General features: G+C 41.6%; 1 protein-coding gene across 6 annotated transcripts in view; it reads left to right on the forward strand.

Moving 5' to 3' along the window:
- The first annotated feature begins 1,393 nt into the window (after positions 1-1,393).
- The window catches only part of KLHL15 (kelch like family member 15), a 34,247-nt gene continuing 16,654 nt past the window's right edge, over positions 1,394-18,986 (forward strand). For 4 of the 6 annotated variants that reach the window (XR_006167277.1, XR_006167281.1, XR_006167280.1 and 1 more), the window contains exons 1-2: positions 1,394-1,487; positions 11,277-11,988. Coding sequence is in view for 1 of the 6 variants with exons in the window: in XM_042809632.1 (XP_042665566.1) it covers positions 11,284-11,988 (705 nt within the window). In the remaining 5 variants the exon portion in view is untranslated. Of the gene's footprint in view, positions 1,488-2,966; positions 3,164-3,366; positions 3,444-11,276; positions 11,989-18,986 lie in introns of those variants that run through there. The other 2 variants (XR_006167278.1, XR_006167279.1) reach the window with 2 other exon arrangements.

The following is an 18,986-nucleotide window of genomic DNA, read 5'->3' on the forward strand; positions in this document are numbered from 1 at the left end:
TGGTTGGCCATGTAGTTTGTGGAAAGTTAATTTCAGTTGGCATGTTAGTGTGTGCTCTGTAGGCTGAGTGCTGTATACAGCCCGAAGACACAAGCAGCTTCAGTCTTTGATTCCAGACAGCTAGCACCTGTTGTTTTAAGAGTCAGGTGAGGTTTTTCCTTAAAAATGAAGTAAAATCTCTGATCCACTGATGACAGCCAGTTTAGAGACTAAGAGCCAAGTTTACAACTCTCCCCTGTGGGGAACTGAACTGATTCCTCCTCTGTGGAAACACCTTACAGGCCTAGAAGACATTGTTGCTAACAAAATTTCCCCTATGATCAGAGCAACTGTTTTCAATACAAGTAACCATCTGTGTCACGTGCATTCATATTCATCAGCAGTGTTTTTGCCCACTAGAAAGTGTGGAGCTTTCCAGATTTTGCCTGACTGCTTATGTCAAGGCAATAATTCCCAGGCACCCAGCAATATGATTGGAACGCGATGATGGAAATGTGTGCCAAACCAGTATGCCTGGTTTAACAAGATATGTCACTTCCCACTTCCACAAATGCCATTTCCATTCTTTCCTGATAGTATTTCCTGATATACAATAGCAAATGCATTGCCAGCATTCTTGTTTCGAAGGAAAGAATACAAGAATGTGGTAAGAAACAATACAGTAATGATGTTGCTAATAACAAAATATATTTCGTCTTCCTACCAATTAATTTTGCACATTGGTCTTGAAAATAAGTTTTCATTTCTAATCTTCTGTTGGACTACGTGATGTTATACAATTTTTATATAAAATATTTTGCTTCTGAGAAAACCATATATGCTTACAACCAAGACATACAAAGCAAGCATGGAGAATATGATGCAATACTTGAATGTGGTTGCTTCAGCATGAGGCATGTATGATCACTGATGAAAATGAGCTGAAAATACTGGATTCTGTAGGTACTTACTTGCTGTAATTATGCAATAATGCAGTGCAGTATGGGATTATAGAAACAGTTGTTACATTTGCAGCAGCCTGTAGAAATGATTTACTCCTTCCCAAGAATTCCGTCAGAAATCTGAAGAAATACACTATCATTTCTATTTGAACAATAAAATTGTCTGCTTTACATATTCTATCTTAATATTTTGATTTACTGTACTGGATAATTGTAGCACGAAGAAAAATGCAAAGCTGAAGACTGGTTACTGTCTAGGGCCTAAGTTTAACAGCGCCGTAGTTTTAGTTGGGAGATTGAATCATTATTAAGTTTGAGTTTTTCAGTACAGGTAAATTTTCAGTGTGGAAGAGTTACTTTTTTTGTGCTCTTAAATGCTGGGAATAAGTATGTCACAGCTGATGGATGTTTTTGTTTATTTGGTGTTTTTTGGTGTTTTTTTGGGGGTAGGTTTGAATCCGCTTTTGTGGCAGTGTATTGAAGAGACCTGAAGATCACCTTACGCCTCAGCTTACCACAAACTGCAAACAGCAAAATGACAGTCAGGTAAAGCCAAAACAGCCCTGCCAGTCTTCTTACCCTTATTGACCTACGCAGGTTGAAAATCTGCAGAGTGCAGAGGGATGTATGATGTTTTGTTGTGTTGATTCTGTACATGAAAAATAGATTTTCTGCTCTAGGTTCTCTTTGCCAAATCACAAGACGTCCGTGTGTGCTTGGTATGGCAGAAGATAGACCCAGTGTGTAAAGGAGAGCATTTTGGACAGACTGTTTTGCAGGGTCTGTTGTTATAGGAAAAAGGAAAATGGTTTTAAACTATAAAGGGAGATTAGGTTGGGTATAAGAAAAAACCTTTTTATGATAGGGGTAGTGAAGCACTGAAACAAATTGCCCAGCCCAGAGAGCTGGTGGATATCCCATCCCTGGGAACAGTGAAGGTGAGGCTGGATGGGGCTCTGAGCAATTGATGTAGCTGTAGGTGTCCCTGTTCATTGCAGGGGAGTTGGACCAGATGTCCTTTAAAGGGCCCTTCCAACTCATTTGAAAGATCATCTGATTCCATGTCTTTCCTTTGGGACTTAGACAGGAACGGTAGCTGCTTTGATAATGGTTGGTTATATCATCTTGGTTGCACGAGTAACAGGTTTTGAAACAGCAACTGGGGAAATGGGGCAAATTTACTGTATGAGTTAAGCATGGGAGGTGGAATGGTATGAATCTGACTGAGCAGAGAGAGGTCAGGTCACCAGTATGGAGGAGTCAGTGAATGGGAGCGGGCTGTTTGTGGTGTGGAGTAAATAGGCTGTGTGGGAGCCGTGGGAAGTCAGTTAACAGAGTGGGAATAGCAGTGGGTAGTTTTTTGTGAAGCTGTGCATGCAACAGCAGGTTCATTGTGTGAAGCAGTAAGAGGTGGGATAGACATTCAGATTGGGGGTGGCAGTCATAGAGGAATTGTGCTGTTGTTTTAGAAACCAAGAATGGGGTGGGGGTGGTAATGAGCAACTGAAAATAGACAGCGAAGGGGATGGGAACAGCAATAAATGGAGAGAGGATGGCAGTGCACAGCCTGTTATTTAAAGCAGTGAGTGACATAGGAGATACGTAGCAGGCTGTCAATAGTTTGAAGAAGGCAGGGACAGCCCAAAGGACAGTAGTTTTGTATAGTGTCAGGACATTCTGTGATGTACATGAAGTATATGAGGAGGTTGTTGTTGGATTGTTTTACCTCTTTACCTTTTGCCAGCCAGCGACAAGCTACACAAAGCAAGGAGGGGAAGCTTGGGCTAAGGCAGAGCTCCGCTCAGGGCCGGGAGCTGCGTGCAGTTCGTTGCTCGCGGCTGTGCCGAGCAGCCGTAGCCGGCGGCCCTGACCCGCCTGGCTCTGTGACCTGGTTCCCACAGCGGCTGGCAGGGCTGCGTGTGACGAGGAGGCGGCCGGGGTCAGCTGCAGCGCCCGTCGCTGCCAGGTGCGAGGGGGAGGAGTTCAGCCGGCTCCTGACAGGGGCCGCTGCCGCTCGGAGCGGGTTTCCGTACGACTTCTGTTCCCGCCGCGCTGCCGCCCGAGGCGAGTGGGAACTGCGGTGCGGGAGCTGAAAGGGGCCGCAGCGAGCGGGAGGACGAGACGACGCGGCCAGCCCTGCAGTCGCCTGCGGACGAGCCAAGCAGATGACGCTCCTTGGAACCGCATTCCCGATCCCCAGCGGCGACCGCTCCCGGTCCCCGGTGAGAGCCTTTCCCTCTCCGGGGGATCATCCGCCCGGGATCCCCGCGGCCGACGGATGCGGCCCGGCCGATGCCTGGCTGGTATGGGAACGCCGCCGGGCGGGGATGAACGCGCGGGACCGGGCCGGGCGAAGGCGGCGCAGCCTCTGCCGCTCGGGGCGCGGCCTCCCGCCGCCGGCCGCCGGCCCGGGCCCGCAGGTGGTGGCGGAAGTGACGGGCAGTGCGGGGCGCCCGCGGAGGGGGAACATGGCGCCGGCGGCCTCTCTGGGCAGCGCCGAAGGTAACGCGGCGGGGGGCGGCCGGGCGGGCGGGACCCCGGGGGCGAGGCCGGGCCCTGCTGGGCCGGGCTGGGAGCGACGGTGCGCGGGCGGCGCGGCGGGGGGCGGCTCCCCCGACCGCGGGCGGCGGGGAGGAGGAAGTCCAGGGTCCCCCCTTCCTCCGTCTCCTCCTCCTCTCGGTCGTGCCTCGGCCGCTGCCCCTCTGCTCGGCCCCCAGGCGCGGCCCGCCGCCTCTGGCTTTATGCTCCGCGCGAGTTCCCTTTCTGCCGGCTCGACGGGAGGAGCCGCGGCCCCGGCACCGCTGCCGCCCGGAGGTAGGTGTAGCCGCCCTCGGGCCTCCCGCTTTAACCCCTCGTCGGTCCGCCCTCCGCGGGAGAGCCTTGCGGGGCCTGGGGCGGCCGCTGAGGGCTCCCAGCCGCGGTCCTCCTTGGGGCAGCTCCCGCGCTGCGGGCCGGTGTGTGTGCGTCGGTGGGCGAGCGAAAGTAGGTCAGTCACACGGTGCCGGCCGCAGCGTTCGAAATAGTGGTTGTAAGTAGAAGGAGCGGGCAGCCGATCAGGGTTGGTGCTGGGGTGCTTTGGCTTAGGTTGGTTAATACGTAAATATCGCACAAAAACACGGTGTGTTTTTTTTTCCTTTTCTCTTAAAAGATCATCGTAGCCATCAAACTGTTCCTCGATAAAAAGGCAGTGCTGCAGCAATGTGCATGCTCTTGTCTTTGCCGTGTCGAAGAGATGTTCCTCAGGTGTAACTCGGCGTTTCCACCGCCATTGCCCCAATTCAAACTCGAGTCCCTTCAGCACACCACCACGTGTCAGCATCATTGCTGTTGTTCCTCCCAACATCCAGCCCCATGAGTTTTATTTCCACCACAAGTCTTATAAACTTTCCCACTGTCACTCATCTCCTTTCACTTTCCTTAATTACATCCTATGGCTACTATGGATATACACGTGCTGATTTGCCTTTCAGCAGGCAGAGCGGGCCAGGTCACTGCTGGGCTCACCCTGGAGGTACTGGGTCTTATTCATCTATGGAGCTGCCAGTCTGCAGAAGCTTTCTGCCTTTCTGACAAATGAAGTTGGTGTTAGGCAGTGTAGTTGAATGCTGTGCCTTGGACAAAGGGCATGATCTTTTCAGTTGTATTTTCTCAGAGGACTACTAAATTATCCTAAAGCATTGACAGCTAGAATTATTTTTACTACAATATCTCTGCCTGCTCCTTACCGTTTATTAATACATTTATTATACCGTTAAAGCCCAAACAGTCCTGTAAACAAATATAATTAGATTTTTGCAGCATAGTTTTCTTAATAAGTATCTTTGCAGTGAGAAAATCAGTGGTTATTAGTAATCCTGGCATTTGAGGAAGTTATAAGATGCATATATATATATATATATAACAAAGAATGCTGACACTTAGGGTAGGGTGGTCCTGTCTTTAAGAGCTGTGGCAAATGCGTTATTTTCATCACTGCCATCATTTACCTCTTACATATTAGCAATGCAAGTTTTTCTTGTAGATTCTTAAGGTTGTGTTAAAAATATTTCAGACTGGGTTCCTGGCATCAGTAAATGTAACTCGACCAAGATTGGGCTGAGCTTGCTCCTTGCAAGTAGCGTGGTTTTATGTACAGGTAGAACTGCACTGATTTTTTAGTCACATGGTTCATAGCTGTTTTGATGTCTGTCAAGTGCACTTACGTCATCCACTTAATGCACCTAATGGTACGAGAAACTGGTGTATACCTCCATACTGTTAATTTATGAGATTGAAACTTGGTGAGGCTAAACTGGTCAAGCAGCTACAGCTGCTGCATATGTCTGGCAGCATTTTAAAAAGTTTGTGAGGCATGTACTTTCATCAGAGTCCTTTTGATGATCATCGCAGGACTTGATTTAGAAACTCATTGGGGGAGCACATTTTGTTCTCTGGTGGCTACTGTTGTAAAATGAGAACTTTCTGACATAAAATCTTCCAGTATTCATCTAAATTCAGTGTATGTGAATCCTATGTTCTACATCAGTATTTTAAAACAAAATGGTTCTGATTTCTTTTTTTTTTTTGTGCTTGTTACATTTGTATCTTTCTGCACAGAAAGACTAAATCGGGCTATGATGGCAATTTTTAGGAACAGCAAGTAGTATGGGTTGAAAAGTTGTCCATTATGAATACATGCAGCAGCACGTGTGCTTTGGGTTAGAGGTGTTTTCAAAAGAAAGCACACATAGTATGGTAGGTACTCTGTGAAGGCAGCCACAGTGCACTACCAGTGTGACGTATAACCAGGCTGTGCTGAGACAGTCTGTTTAGAGTTGTAGTATGCTTGGTCACACTAGTTCTGATGATACTTTCAGCATAACCACAGCGACCTCGCAGGCAACTGATGCATTGCAGAAGTGCCACAGCTGTTATGAGCTGGTGCAGATTGCTTGCAGGTAGCAGCACCAGTAAAGGTTGTAAGAGGAGCAGTCAGCATCTGATGCGTGCCAGTAAGAGAAATCCTTTGTGCAGTGGGTAGTTTGCAGGAGAACCCAAGAGATAGCTTCTAGAGCCATGGCAGCATGATGCTTCTGCTCAGCTCCGTGCTTCTGGAGCAGCCTGGTGCTTTGGGAACCCTCGCCTTGGGCTGCGGGAAGTCTGCAGAGTGAAACTACCATATAGTGTCGATGGATTTAAGAGTGATTGTTCCCAAGGCTTAGCATATTAATTGTGAAGGATTTTACATATGCAGAAAATTGGTTATTATTTACTTATTTATTTTGTTTCCTCATCTGCAGTTATTTCAGGAATGGAAAGTTTTGATAGCCACTGGTTATTGATCTTTCTTACTTCTAGGTCATTCCTACTGTTGCTGTTAGTGGAGAATTGTGAGGAAAAATGATGGCTTAGCCAAAGTTTAATAGTTCAGTGTCAAACCATGTAAAGAGAGAGTTAAATTTGTGGGGATACATGTATTGCATAAACATGTTAATACACTAATGGTGTATCTAGCTGCATTCAAAGGCCAGGTGGTGAGTTTGAGCAATTGGAAATGTTTTGCTTATATGTATAGCATTTTCATACATATGTGTGAAATTTGACTATAGAGATGTGTCCTGTTAGTGCAGGAAAGTGCCGCTTGAAACAGTGTTCGAGTCAAAGAATTGAGCTCAAAGCAGCTTTTGCTGTGTGTGATGCTACAGAAAGCATATGTACCAGCTTTAAAATTTGCATTGAAATGCCTGCATTTGACAGATGAAAGGAATGGGATAGATGGAAAAGATTTGGGGGTTTTAAGCTCTGTTTTAATACTGTGATACCAAAGCACTGCTCTGTATGTCTGGTGAAGTGTATTTTGTCTTATCTGTAGGTACTATTCGGTGAAAAAGCTGTGCTCATGTAGATGCTTTCTCGGAATTTCCAGGAGGCAGGTAGAATGAACCAAGTAGTGTTTTGTAAGGTGGCTAGTTCTGTCTCAGCATCACAAGTGAGATATTAAGGATCAGCAAAAATCTGCCTTTCAGATGCTGTGCTGGAATATATTACTGCTTTACCAGAACAACACATTTCTATCCCCAGAAAGTGCATGCGAGCTTGCATATATGTAGATGCTTCTTGCAGTGCATTTGATTTTTCTTTTTGCCCCTAGGGAAATTGTGCTTTTGGGTAGATTCTCAAGCAGGGCGTAAACCACGAATGAGTATTTCCTAACTTCATCCTCAGTAGCTTGTGCATTGAGGCTCCCTCTCTTCTGCTCTAAGCCTCAGACACTCTGAGTAAAGAAGGTTCTTTTTGTTTGGCAAGAAAAATAGTCTGGAACAGGGTTTTCAGACTTCTATTACAACTGCAGAATAAAGATGAGAAATCGATGTTCCAAGAAGGAGCTTTTACAGTCATGGCAGAGTAGATGCTGTAATGAAGAGAAAGAAACGTCAGGAAAAGCGAATAAGATTAAGAGTATTTCTCGTTGTTTTTTTTTTTCTTCCAGCAGAGAATCTTCCTTCCTGTACTGCATTATACCCATCAGCTCCAGTATGCGCAGGACAATGCAGAACGCCAACTTGGGATTTTTTATTTCCCCCTTTATTGTTTATAGGTTGGATTTTCTTTTTGTTCCAATTTTCTTACAGACTACCGTAGGCTACGTCTTCCTTCAAATCAAGTGAGCCATTGTGATTTGCACGGGTGGAAAAAGCTGTAACTCTTGGATTTTGCATTTTTATTGAAAATAGGGGAAAAAATGTTACGTTATTATCTTCAGGGAAATAAGCTGCAGCATTTGAATAGCTCATAGAATTACATCTAAGATTGAAAATGTGTGGGAGGAATGAAGATAGCTCTGCTTTAGAAAAATGGCTTTATTTGTGAGTATTTTGTTATGCTTTTCTGTTATTCAAATGGCCGCAGTGCCATTTGCTTTTGACTTAGTGTGCTAGCTTTAGAAATGAGGAGTTCTCCCACTTGGTCGTAATAAGCATTTAACTGTTAAGTCTTTCAGTCTCTGTACTATTTTAACCCCTTGTTAAAATAAATATGCTGCCCAATACATTTTTGTATTGTAAAGAAAACTATAACTTCTGATACAGTGTATGGGTTAGTACCAGTAAAGGGGAATTTACTCATTTAGTAGAGGGAGATGAGTATTCTTTCCCATGTTGCTTGTAAAATTCTGGAACTTTAGATGGGTTTTGAAGAAGTCTTATAATTTTTGGCTCTTCTTAAGTAATCCATTAAATGCAGTTTGATGTGTGTGTGAATTTTTATTAAATGAAAATTGGTGCAGTTGCTTTAAAAGCAGTGTGATGACAGGATGGCTGAAGTTGGAGTGGACCTGTGTGGTCCGAGCCCCTTGCTCTGAACTGGCTGCCCAAAGCTGTCTGATGCTGCATTGGAGGTTTCATGGCATACTCATTTGTTTTTGTGCTTAAAAGAAACTTTGGAAGTGGTCCTCTGGAGTTGGTGCTTTTGCCTTCTAAGATTTGTCTCTGCTTACCTTCGCTTGCCAACTCCTCAAGTCATTGAGGATGGTCTGAGTGCTCTTTTAAAGCCCCAAGTTTCTTTCTTTTTATTTGTAGAGTACATATAATGTAATAGTCTTTTTCAAGTCAAGGGAAAAGACCCCAGCATGTCTTTTGGAGGTTCTTGGTACTGTTATGATCCTTCTGTATGCAGTAATGTGTTCTGTTTTGAAGAAATCCTTTCCTTGAGATATGGACCTGCATGAGCCAAATAAGCCAATGTGGTCAGAGATCCCATTACTTCCAGATTATCATATCTTGCTTTTTTTGGTCTTTTTAATATATCTTCCTCTGTTAGTCTGTTCACAGCTAACATTTGCAAATTCCAGCTATGTCCTGTCCTTATGTCCTGTCACCTCGGTTCATCTTGGAGTTGGAACTGAGGTACACAGCTTGGTTGTTCTCCTGAGGAAATGTATGTTACTCAGTTGTACTGTCTGAGAATCTTGTTCACCATTGGGCCCCTGGTTCAATTTCAAACTAAACTGAGAAGTAGTTGTCTCACATTGCTGAGTATTTTATGGAAATGGGGAGGTGGTGTTAAAAGCCAAGTGACCATTAAATTTCGTAAGGAGAAAAGATTGAAGTGTGAGCTCAACATCAGAGAGCAGGGAGTGGAAGGAGGGTATTGTAGATGTTCTAATGAAAGAAAAAAATGCTAATATTACTGCTTGTCTTGTATTTGGTATCATAAATCCTATTGGGAAGCACAAGCTTTATGCTTCCTCATTGCTGTTGCTTCTTTTTGAGATAGCTATTTCTTGAGATAGATAATTGCCTGCTTTTATACAAGAATGATTAACAACTAAGAAAATAAGTGTTTGATGATTTTTTTCCTTTCTGGTAGGGATGTGCTGTATTCAGGAGCAAGGGACTCAAAACACGTAGTTCTAGAGCAGTTTGAATTTTCTATCTTCAGGGACATCGAGGGGAGTGTGCTACCATGGATACTGCTGGCAAAGTGATTGGCTTGACAGCTTTGTCTCTTGCTCCTGCCCTAACCTTGAGGAGTTTGAGTTCTCTTGTCAGGCCACAGTTTTCATGTATGCTCCTGACAGTTCTGTTGTCAGCAGGCTTCAACGGTGTGGGAGTGGTGAGCGTTCCATGAGGTGCAGCTACCGACACCCACTCACCTTTGTAGTTTCGCATGGACAAAGAAAAACTCCGTTTTTTTTCTGCCCAGGATGGGTGCAGATTGAGGGGAGGAGCTGATCATCTGTTTATGGAGTCCAATCAAATACGCATCAGTTGCAATGGCAGCAGGTAGAACTGAGGAAGCTGGCTACAACGCAATAACTGCTTTCTGAAGTTGCGAAACCTCGGCCAACTCGGTGTCCATACTCTGTTTTAACACTCTGTTGCCATGAAAATTAACAGTTCGTTACATGTATTGATCTTAATGGTACTTGGCTTTATATGTGGACCAACAGCATCAGTACGGTACTGCTTCCAATTGTTAACAGTCGTGGGAATGTCAGAGTTAAGTAATTAAATGCACAAATAGCAGTCAGAGTGAATTCTCCAGTGTGATTCAAAGTGGGGTGAAGATAAAAATGGCTGAGCCACTTGTAATGGATTATTAATGCCAAAAGGGGAGGGTGTTACCCTTCCACCATTTTCCTGCTAATTTGTGATGTCCTGCCTTTTGCATCACATCTGTATTTGGTGTTTCTCACAGTTTATATTCTGTCAGGTTTATTTATGAGTTGAATGGGTTTTCCAGAACAGTCCAAGAAACACCAAAAAATGCACAGAGTAGACAGGAGGAGCTCAGATTCCAGAATGACAGATAGGGGGAGTGGAGTGAACAGTTGCTGTGGGGAACGATCATAAACTGTTGGTTTAATTCAGACTTTTTAATGGAGCTGCCCTTCAGCTAGACACTGGGTGCAAGATGTTGAGAAGTTCTTGTATTTGGAGTAGTTTTTGATGCAGCTTTTTTTCACTGAATATTTAGTTTCCTTAACAGGGCATTGGGATGGTTTTGTGTTTCGTTTGTTTTTGTTTTGTTTTGTTTTTTGTTGTGGTTTTTTTTTTTGCTTATTTGCAGTTGACTCTAACTTGCACAGAAGCAGCACTATATGTTTATTAATATTCATATGCTTAATAAACACTGAAGCTTCGCCAAACTCCGTACCTAAAATATTATTTATTATCATGTAATCCTGTTAGTGCTTCCTATGGCTTTAGTGTTCAGCAGTTTATAAATCTCATTACATAAATAATGCTGAGAATAAGAAATGGAAATACTGGACTGTAGTTTTCTGAGAAAGACGGGACAGAAACTTGAATAACATCTCTCTGTTCTGTTTCCTTGCAATAATTTATGAGTAACTAACACACATTTAAAAAAATACTACATTTTGGGGGGAGATTGTGTTTTGTATGGGCCTTCTGGAGTTTGTTTCTGAAGTGAAGGAAGTTCTGCTTCCTTTGTTAAACCTTTGATACTCAAGATGGGGTGTTTCATTACTTTCCTGAGATAACTATGGAAAGATAGAGGAGAGGAGGGAGAAAACAGTGGTGAAGTTGGCATCGTATATGCATTATCCTAATCTCTGAGTAGTTTGAAATGAGGAATCATTTTGGTGTTATCTCATAGTTATTCACATTCATTACCTTTAAATGGAGAATATTTTGGGGTGGGAAATAATTGAAGTTTCAGTTTTAAATCTCAAGTTAATTTTTCAGCTGAACAGAAGACAAGAAGGATGGGGAAGACTTCTAAGTCTTGATGAAAGTAACTTCTGTTTGCATTTATCTGGTCAGAAAGAGCTTGTGATGTGTTCAATACTAGAAATAATTTATTTTTATTTTTATTTTATTTTTTCTTCAGGTGATTCATGGCAGGGGACGTGGAAGGGTTTAGCTCCTCCATCCATGACACCAGTGTCTCTGCTGGATTCAGAGCACTGTATGAGGAGGGATTGCTTCTTGATGTCACACTTGTCATTGAAGACCACCAATTTCAGGCCCATAAAGCACTGCTTGCCACCCAGAGTGATTACTTCAGGATTATGTTCACAGCTGACATGCGGGAACGAGATCAGGACAAAATCCATTTGAAAGGTCTGACAGCTACAGGCTTCAGTCATGTCCTCCAATTCATGTATTATGGAACTATTGAACTGAGTATGAACACTGTTCACGAAATCCTTCAGGCTGCCATGTACGTCCAGCTTATAGAGGTGGTAAAATTTTGCTGCTCTTTTCTCCTAGCTAAAATCTGCCTAGAAAACTGTGCAGAAATCATGAGACTTCTGGATGATTTTGGTGTAAACATCGAAGGAGTCAGGGAAAAATTAGACTCTTTCCTGCTAGAGAATTTTGTGCCGCTCATGTCCAGACCTGACTTCCTTTCATATCTGAGCTTTGAAAAGCTCATGTCTTACTTGGATAATGATCATCTGAGCAGGTTTCCAGAGATAGAGCTGTATGAAGCTGTTCAGGCCTGGCTGCGCCATGATAGAAGACGCTGGAGGCATACGGACACCATCATTCAGAACATCAGGTTTTGTTTGATGACACCATCCAGTGTTTTTGAGAAGGTTGGTGCATTTGAAAAGCAGTAGGCAGAATTCATCATTTAGCTAGGGCAACGTACCATTAAACAAGTAGGATTCCCAGTCCTGTTAGGAGGAACAGTAGACCCGTAGAAAACAAACATCTATGAGTACTGCCACCTGATTGTTAGGCAATAGTATGTACAGTGGCTGGAGAACAGGTAGGTTGTAATATATGTGTTGAAGTAACTTCATATGAAAAGACATTTTAAGATAAGGTCACTTGTATCTGGTTTTATTTCAGTCATTCTTTCTGTTTTCCGCAAGTTGTTTCTTGCTTCCCAGAGATTTTGTAGAGCATACGTTGTGACAAATGTTACTGATATAATCAAAACGTGCTCACTGTAGATTTTGTGTGTTTTAAGTACATTTTTCTTCTTTACAAATGAAAACTGACATCTGCTGTTAAATCTGCAGTGTTTTTGTTTTTATTGTGTCTTCAGTACTTGTGCTGTTACACAGCAGTTAGGAGTAAGCCCCGATCCTGCAAAGTTCCTCGTCCATGTGATTTTACTCAAGGCATATCATACGATCAAAAGTGATTGACAGTGTGAAATGTAACGACTTACTTGAAGTATCAGAGGAGTCTTTGTAAGAGGTGACAAAAAATTCAACTAATGATTGTATGTTTTAAGAGGTTAAATGAGAACTTGCTTTTTCCACTGCTCTGTTGAAGAATAGACAAAAAATGTTGCTCTCTAGTTCCTGAGAAACACGGGAACATCTGATGTGGGTAGAGAACTCAAAGCTTGTAAGCAGCTCTCACAGGCTAGTAACTGAAAGGGTATTCAAGTTAGGAGTTCTTCAGCTTGTGCTATTATGTTATGTCATTGTTATTAATCTTGTGTGTTCAGATGAACTATTAATTCTGTATTTTTCACCTCTCAGTGAATTAATAGGATTTAACTCCCTGTGTATTTTGTTGGGCTTCTTACCATTATTTTCTCATACATTTTTACTTTGGTATCTATATACAGATAAGACTGTATTATAAATTATAAAAACTATTAATTATTTCAGACTGAATTATTACATTTTTTTATTGTTTTGTGTGTGTGTGGATTGAGTAGACCTAATATGTAACTTACATTGACAAGCCTATATTAGCCTATGGACATAAAATAAATCTAATTACCTAGAATTGTTTTAGAACACTAATGTGATGTTTATATCAGGTTAAAAATGATTCCAGCTAGTAAGAGCTGGAATCTGCAAGATGCTGTGTAGTGTCTTGCTTGTAATAAAACTTCTACTTCATTGCATAGTTTAAGGTCTTCATTAGGAAAACTGATATCACCACATATTCTTATAGTCAATCACATAGATTAAAATACATGTGAAAGAGTCTATTTCAGCTCTTTGAGTTTTTGGGATAGGAGTTCAAGTATCAAACTGTCTTCAGTGTAATTTTCTGCAAACACAAGTGAAAAATGTGTGTTGTGCTTTTTTAGGGTTCTATTTAGGTTTAACTTCTGAAGTTGGTTTAGTGTCACTGATATCTATTCTGCACGCATTGCTTCTTGCAATTTTTCTTGGCAGCTACAAGCAGCTAAACTAAAGGAGAGATGTCTTTTTCAGCATCCCAGGCTACATAGTCACCTGTAAAAGCTTTTTTTTGTGTGTGTGAATGCCCTATCCGTTAATTGTATGCGACAGTGGAACGAAACCAGTCAAATTTCTATTGTGGGACTGTGCTATGTTAAGCAGAGGGAAGAAGAGCTAAACATGGATGTCATTCACCACTGCAGCTAAGAATGTTTTTTTGACCTGGCTGGAGAGTGCTGAGTAACTCAGCGTGACCAGTGACAAAAGACATCTGCGGTTGAAGCAAACATAATAATATGACCGAGCATTAAATTTTTTCTTTATTTAATAAAAGAGCATGTTTGTTAACTGTTCTGTCAGTAACTTGAAGGAAACGCGTTCCTTTGTGTAGGAAGGGGAAAATACTGGTAACTGTGCTTTTCTGGAGATTGCAGAACAGATAAAAATTTATCCTTCGCTGAAGCACAGGGTAAAATCCTGTGTGAATGTACCAAATACAGTCTGAGGCTGATTCTTACAGTTGAGCAAATTCAGCATTCACAATACAGTCACTGACTTGTCATATGTATTCTTATGTAATCTTTCTAATAGACATTTCTAAGATGCCTGGCATTATCCTGAGACATAAATAACTTACATAACTTAATTTTCCATGTCACAGAGAGAATATTTTATGCATCTTAAGCCATTTTGTTTCTTACAGCAGTTTTAAGAGAGATTTACAATCTGAGTGGGATGGCTTGTATTTTTCAAAGGGAAGTGATGAGTGACTGGGTTAATACCTCAAGACTGACGTGCACATGGGATGCACAAGGGAAGGTGTAGCCTGTGTGCTTGCTCTGAACTGCCTGGAAGAACTGCCTCTGAGGTAGGAATAGGTACTTCTGTTGTTGCTTGGCCATTGATGTAGATGGATGAGGAAAATGGAAGGATTTGAGGAAATTGTTGGTAAAGAAAGGAGAGGTTTTATGGCTAGGAAGCACGCGTTCCACTGTGCATGTTACATCCGTCTTATTTGAAACCTATCCTGGGCTCTGCAAGGCTTGAGGAAAGTTGAGTTTGTCTGTTACTGTACTGTGAGCATGTAGTGCCTTTCCTGCATATTTTAATTAATCTCCATTTAGTTTTTGTATGTAAGAACAGAGGAAGCGTTGTTTCAAAACTCTGTGACCTTAAATCTGGGTTTTTTTCTAGTGCCTTTTGTGTAGGGTTACAACTAGTCCGTGCTGATTAATAAATTCCTGGTTGAAATCAGAAACTTAATCACTGGGAGTATCAACCTGTACTTCAGAGATAGGATGAAAAGCATATTAATTAGTCCATCTTTGAGTATGTGCTTTCCTGGACTAGCATATCATCATTTTTGAAAGATGGCATTATAATTTTATGTCCCTGTCATTTTGTCTTTAGAGATGTTCAGCGCTTTTTTATCGATGTTTTTCTCACCTCCATGTTTAGTGAATCACTTCAAATATTTTCTACAACTTCATATGCTGAAGTTAAGAACAAGAAGTGCCTAGTGGTTAAGGTTAGAGGTTTCTACTTCTCTTAAATGGGCTCTGCACTTGTATTTGTCTGAGGTTTATCACTGACTTGGATAGACTTGCTAGCAGTATTTATCTTTTGCTGAGCACCTTGGTTCTGGCATACAGATTGCTGGTTTTGTTCTGAGAGTTGTTTGTAGTTACATTTCAGCTTGACTGTGACAATTTCTCTTGCCGTTCCCTTTTATAAACTGGTGAGACACTGATTTTGACAGTATTGTCCTTGCTGCATAGAGGCTATGTCGTTTTATCTTTTTATAGCTAGGCTGACAAACGCCAAGTGCTTGTACCTCTTGCAGAATAGCCCTTCCAAGTCCTGTGCAGGTACTGACCAGTTTCCACATGTAAGTAGAGACCCAGACTAGAAAAAGGAAAAGTTAAATACAGCAACTTATCCGTAGTGTTGTGTATACTGATATGTGGTTGCAGGTTGACTTTGGTTGCTGCCGTTTTAGAGACATGTTTAACTTTTTCTATTTCACTTCAAAATTCAAAATTCAGTCAGCGTGTCAAAAGTTTGATAATGTTTTTTGACAGGCTTATAATTATGTTCTGAATATGGCCAGAGATAAGTAGATATGAAAACAGTATGAACCGTAGGAAGGCTGATGAATCCTTAGTTTTCAGTCAGCATAATCCCCGGTCAAATTTCAATTGTTTATTTATCTGCAAGGAAGAGGAAGAATAAGCTCTCTAGAAATCTGATACAAATATCTTTGTTCATTGAAAAGACATAGCATAATTTCTGTATTCCGTGTATCGACTTTGTATTACTTCACTTAAATATTCAGAATTACTAATTTTAGAAAACTCACAAGTAAGTGAAACTTTATGATCTTTGAAACAGTTTTTTCTTATGTGGCTGCGAATGCTGAAATCATGTTATGTGCTATCCAGATTTTAGGAGGAAATTTTTTACTTTTGGAGGGATTACTTTCCCCAGGGGCTGGTGAGGTGCTGGCACAGCTGCCCAGAGAAGCTGTGTTGCCCCATCCCTGGAGGCCTCAAGGCCAGGTTGGATGGGACCCTGGGCAGCTGAATTGGTGGGGGGCAGCCCTGCCCACAGCAGGGGTTGGGGCTGGGTGGGCTTGGAGGTATCTTCCAGTCTGAGCCATTCTGTGGTTGTTGATGTTTTTACTGGATGTACAGAAGGAACCAGGCTCATTTGTACCCCAGACAATAACATGTTAAGATTGGAGTGCCCACTTCAAACATCACCTATGTGTTAATTGGGTAACTAAAAGTGTCTTTCTGGATGGTTTTTCCCTAAAACACCAGATAACAAAAATAAAAATATAGCAATACTTGTATGTGGTTGCTGGAAAAAAAGTAAGCTCTGTACTGAAGACAAACTTTGTTACAGAAAACTTATCTTGCATTTCATTACCTTTCTTCTGCTTAGTAATTTGCTTATTTGTTAAAAGGGAAAAATAAGAAAAGAGTAATGTAGAACACTCTGATGCTTTGCAGGGGCCACTTCACTTTTCAGATAGAAACTAGTGTAAGGGCTTGTCTTTTGACTTCTTCTCTTGTTAAAATGTAGATAGAGAAATTCTTAAACCTATAGCCAGTCGGACTAGAAGAGCGATTGGCAATTGTTGCAGTTCTGCAGGAAAACAGACAAGGATCAGTAGCTGCTTTATTTTGGGAAGGCAGTGTTTCATTGATACAAAATGAAGAACAGAAAATGTGTTCCAGCTCCAGTGTACTATGGCTGGGTGGATGGCAACAGTTTTGTTGAAACTTTGATGTGTTTGGTGTTGGCTACCTGAGGGATGAATGTAGGTTGATGTTTTTAATTATCTTTAATCCTCTTTTTACGAAAAGGCACATTTCATTATATTCATGATGTTCCCTGCCTGTCTGACTGAATAGCTGTAACTGGTAGATGATGTAATAAGATATTTCACCTCTGGGTAACAGTTACATTGATGCTATGTCCTATCAGACCCTCTTTAAGAAGATTTTATAGAGAAAACTGAAGGGAAATATTGGGAAGAATGCGAAAAAAAATCGTAAATGAAACTTTATCAACTGGAAGGAGAACAGAAAGTCTTTCTTTAAACTCTGAGAATGCTGTAAAGCTTTTGTATTTTTCTAATCAATTCAGAGCTGATAGTGTGCTCTTAACAGTGCACATTTTTTTCACCTCAAGTGTATCCCAAATGTACCCCAGTCAGTGTATATGTCCATGTGTCACATTTTTTGAACAAACTTAGGAGCATTCTCTTTGATTTTATATGCTACCAATTGGGTACGTGAGCCTTTTAGAGCTTCTTCATTTGAACTTAACAAAAAAAAATTGGTACATTAGCACTTAGATGTTTCTTGGTCAACTACTTCTTGGTTACAGGGAATGACAGAAGCATACTTTTGGATGCTAAGCATTTTCCTTCAGCATATTTTGGGTATCAGACAGCGGTTCCCACAGAAGGCTTGTTGTCATATTCTTAATTTACTAAAACTTGCCAAATCCACTGTTGTGTTTTAATAATGAAACACTTAAGTTTCAGTGCTTGCTTCATTTTTTGCACATACGTGCAAATTATTATAAAATTACTAAAAAGTATAGGTGTATGGGAAATTTTCCTTACGATGGGCTGAATAGGACTTTAGCGTAATTTTGAAAGCTCTCACACAGAAAACACGTGAATATGAAAGTGGGCAAACTGTCCTGCAGTTACCTTGTGTTTGTTAATATCAAGCAAACGTGAGCAGTCTCTGCTTGCTCATGTAGGCATATACTAGCATTCATCTTAGACCATCATTTGAGCCTCAGGAGAAGTATGGTTTGTATATGGTAGAGACTGTGCTGGTGAGAGCATTTTTTCCCAACAGCAAAGGCTAGGAAGCCTCCAAGTATGTTTTCTCACAGAAATATAGATAAACAGGCTATTGTCACCTTGTTTTTCTTTTCTCAGTATTCTGAGAACTCATATCTCTTCAGGTCTGTGCTTGTAGGCAACTTCTCTACATATTTTAGTCTGAGACAGTTGTTTATAATTGGTAGATGCATTTGCTTCTTGTTGCCTTACTGGTTTACGGCAAGAGATTGGGGATTTGCTTTTATATTGGTGCCCTTACCAAGTTAAGTAGTAACCTACTAAGAGATTGTCTCACTTGTCTTGAGAAGCTGTCTGAAATTGCTTTTCATATACATGAAAACTCATTAACACCACTGCTACTTATATAGGTGGTGGTACAGGCTTTTGTCCTTTGGGAAAAGGAATGCAAAGTGGTGGGGAACAGATACTGAAATACATTATCTTCTCGTGTTTTCTTGTGGTTGCTTTGAAATTTTGGACTGGCATGACATTTTTTTAAAGTACTGCTCCTTGTTCTGGAGGTGGTAGGAATTAATGGTGTACAGAGCTTTCAAAGGCAGTCCAGTTTTATGTGAAAAATCTGATAGAGGATTTGAGCATTTGGCAATATTTAGCTTTTCGTTTTTGTTGTGGTTTGTTTGGTTTTTTAAAATTTGTTTTAATGGTGTGAGTGAGAATGCTGTGGTGAGACAAGGCTGTCTGTACAGCAGGAGGTAATCCAAGACCTGTTTGGTGCTAGACAAATAAAAATGTTTGGAACGTTTCAATCAGAGGATGTGTTTTGGAGTCATCGCAGAACCAGCTGGAGGAACTCAAAATTAGCTTAGATAGTAGGTAGAGTCTTATAATGGTTCTTTAAGAAAATTTGAGCAGGCTCTTCAAACTGAGGACTGACAGTGAGGTGAGTGTCATAACTAGGCAGTAGTACAAAGGTTGTAAGGCTCACTTGGGAGATGGAAGTTCAAACTTACCTGCACAATTCACCAATAAAATGTGCAAGCAAAGGGATATTGATTGATATGTTTTCTTCTTGTACTAAAGGTGTGTGTTAGCTTGAGGAGACATACGG

Source organism: Centrocercus urophasianus, unplaced genomic scaffold (assembly GCF_019232065.1).
Source record: "Centrocercus urophasianus isolate 14NV4802_14NV808 unplaced genomic scaffold, USGS_Curo_1.0 seq_12, whole genome shotgun sequence".
NCBI classification, from domain to species: Eukaryota; Metazoa; Chordata; class Aves; order Galliformes; family Phasianidae; genus Centrocercus; species Centrocercus urophasianus.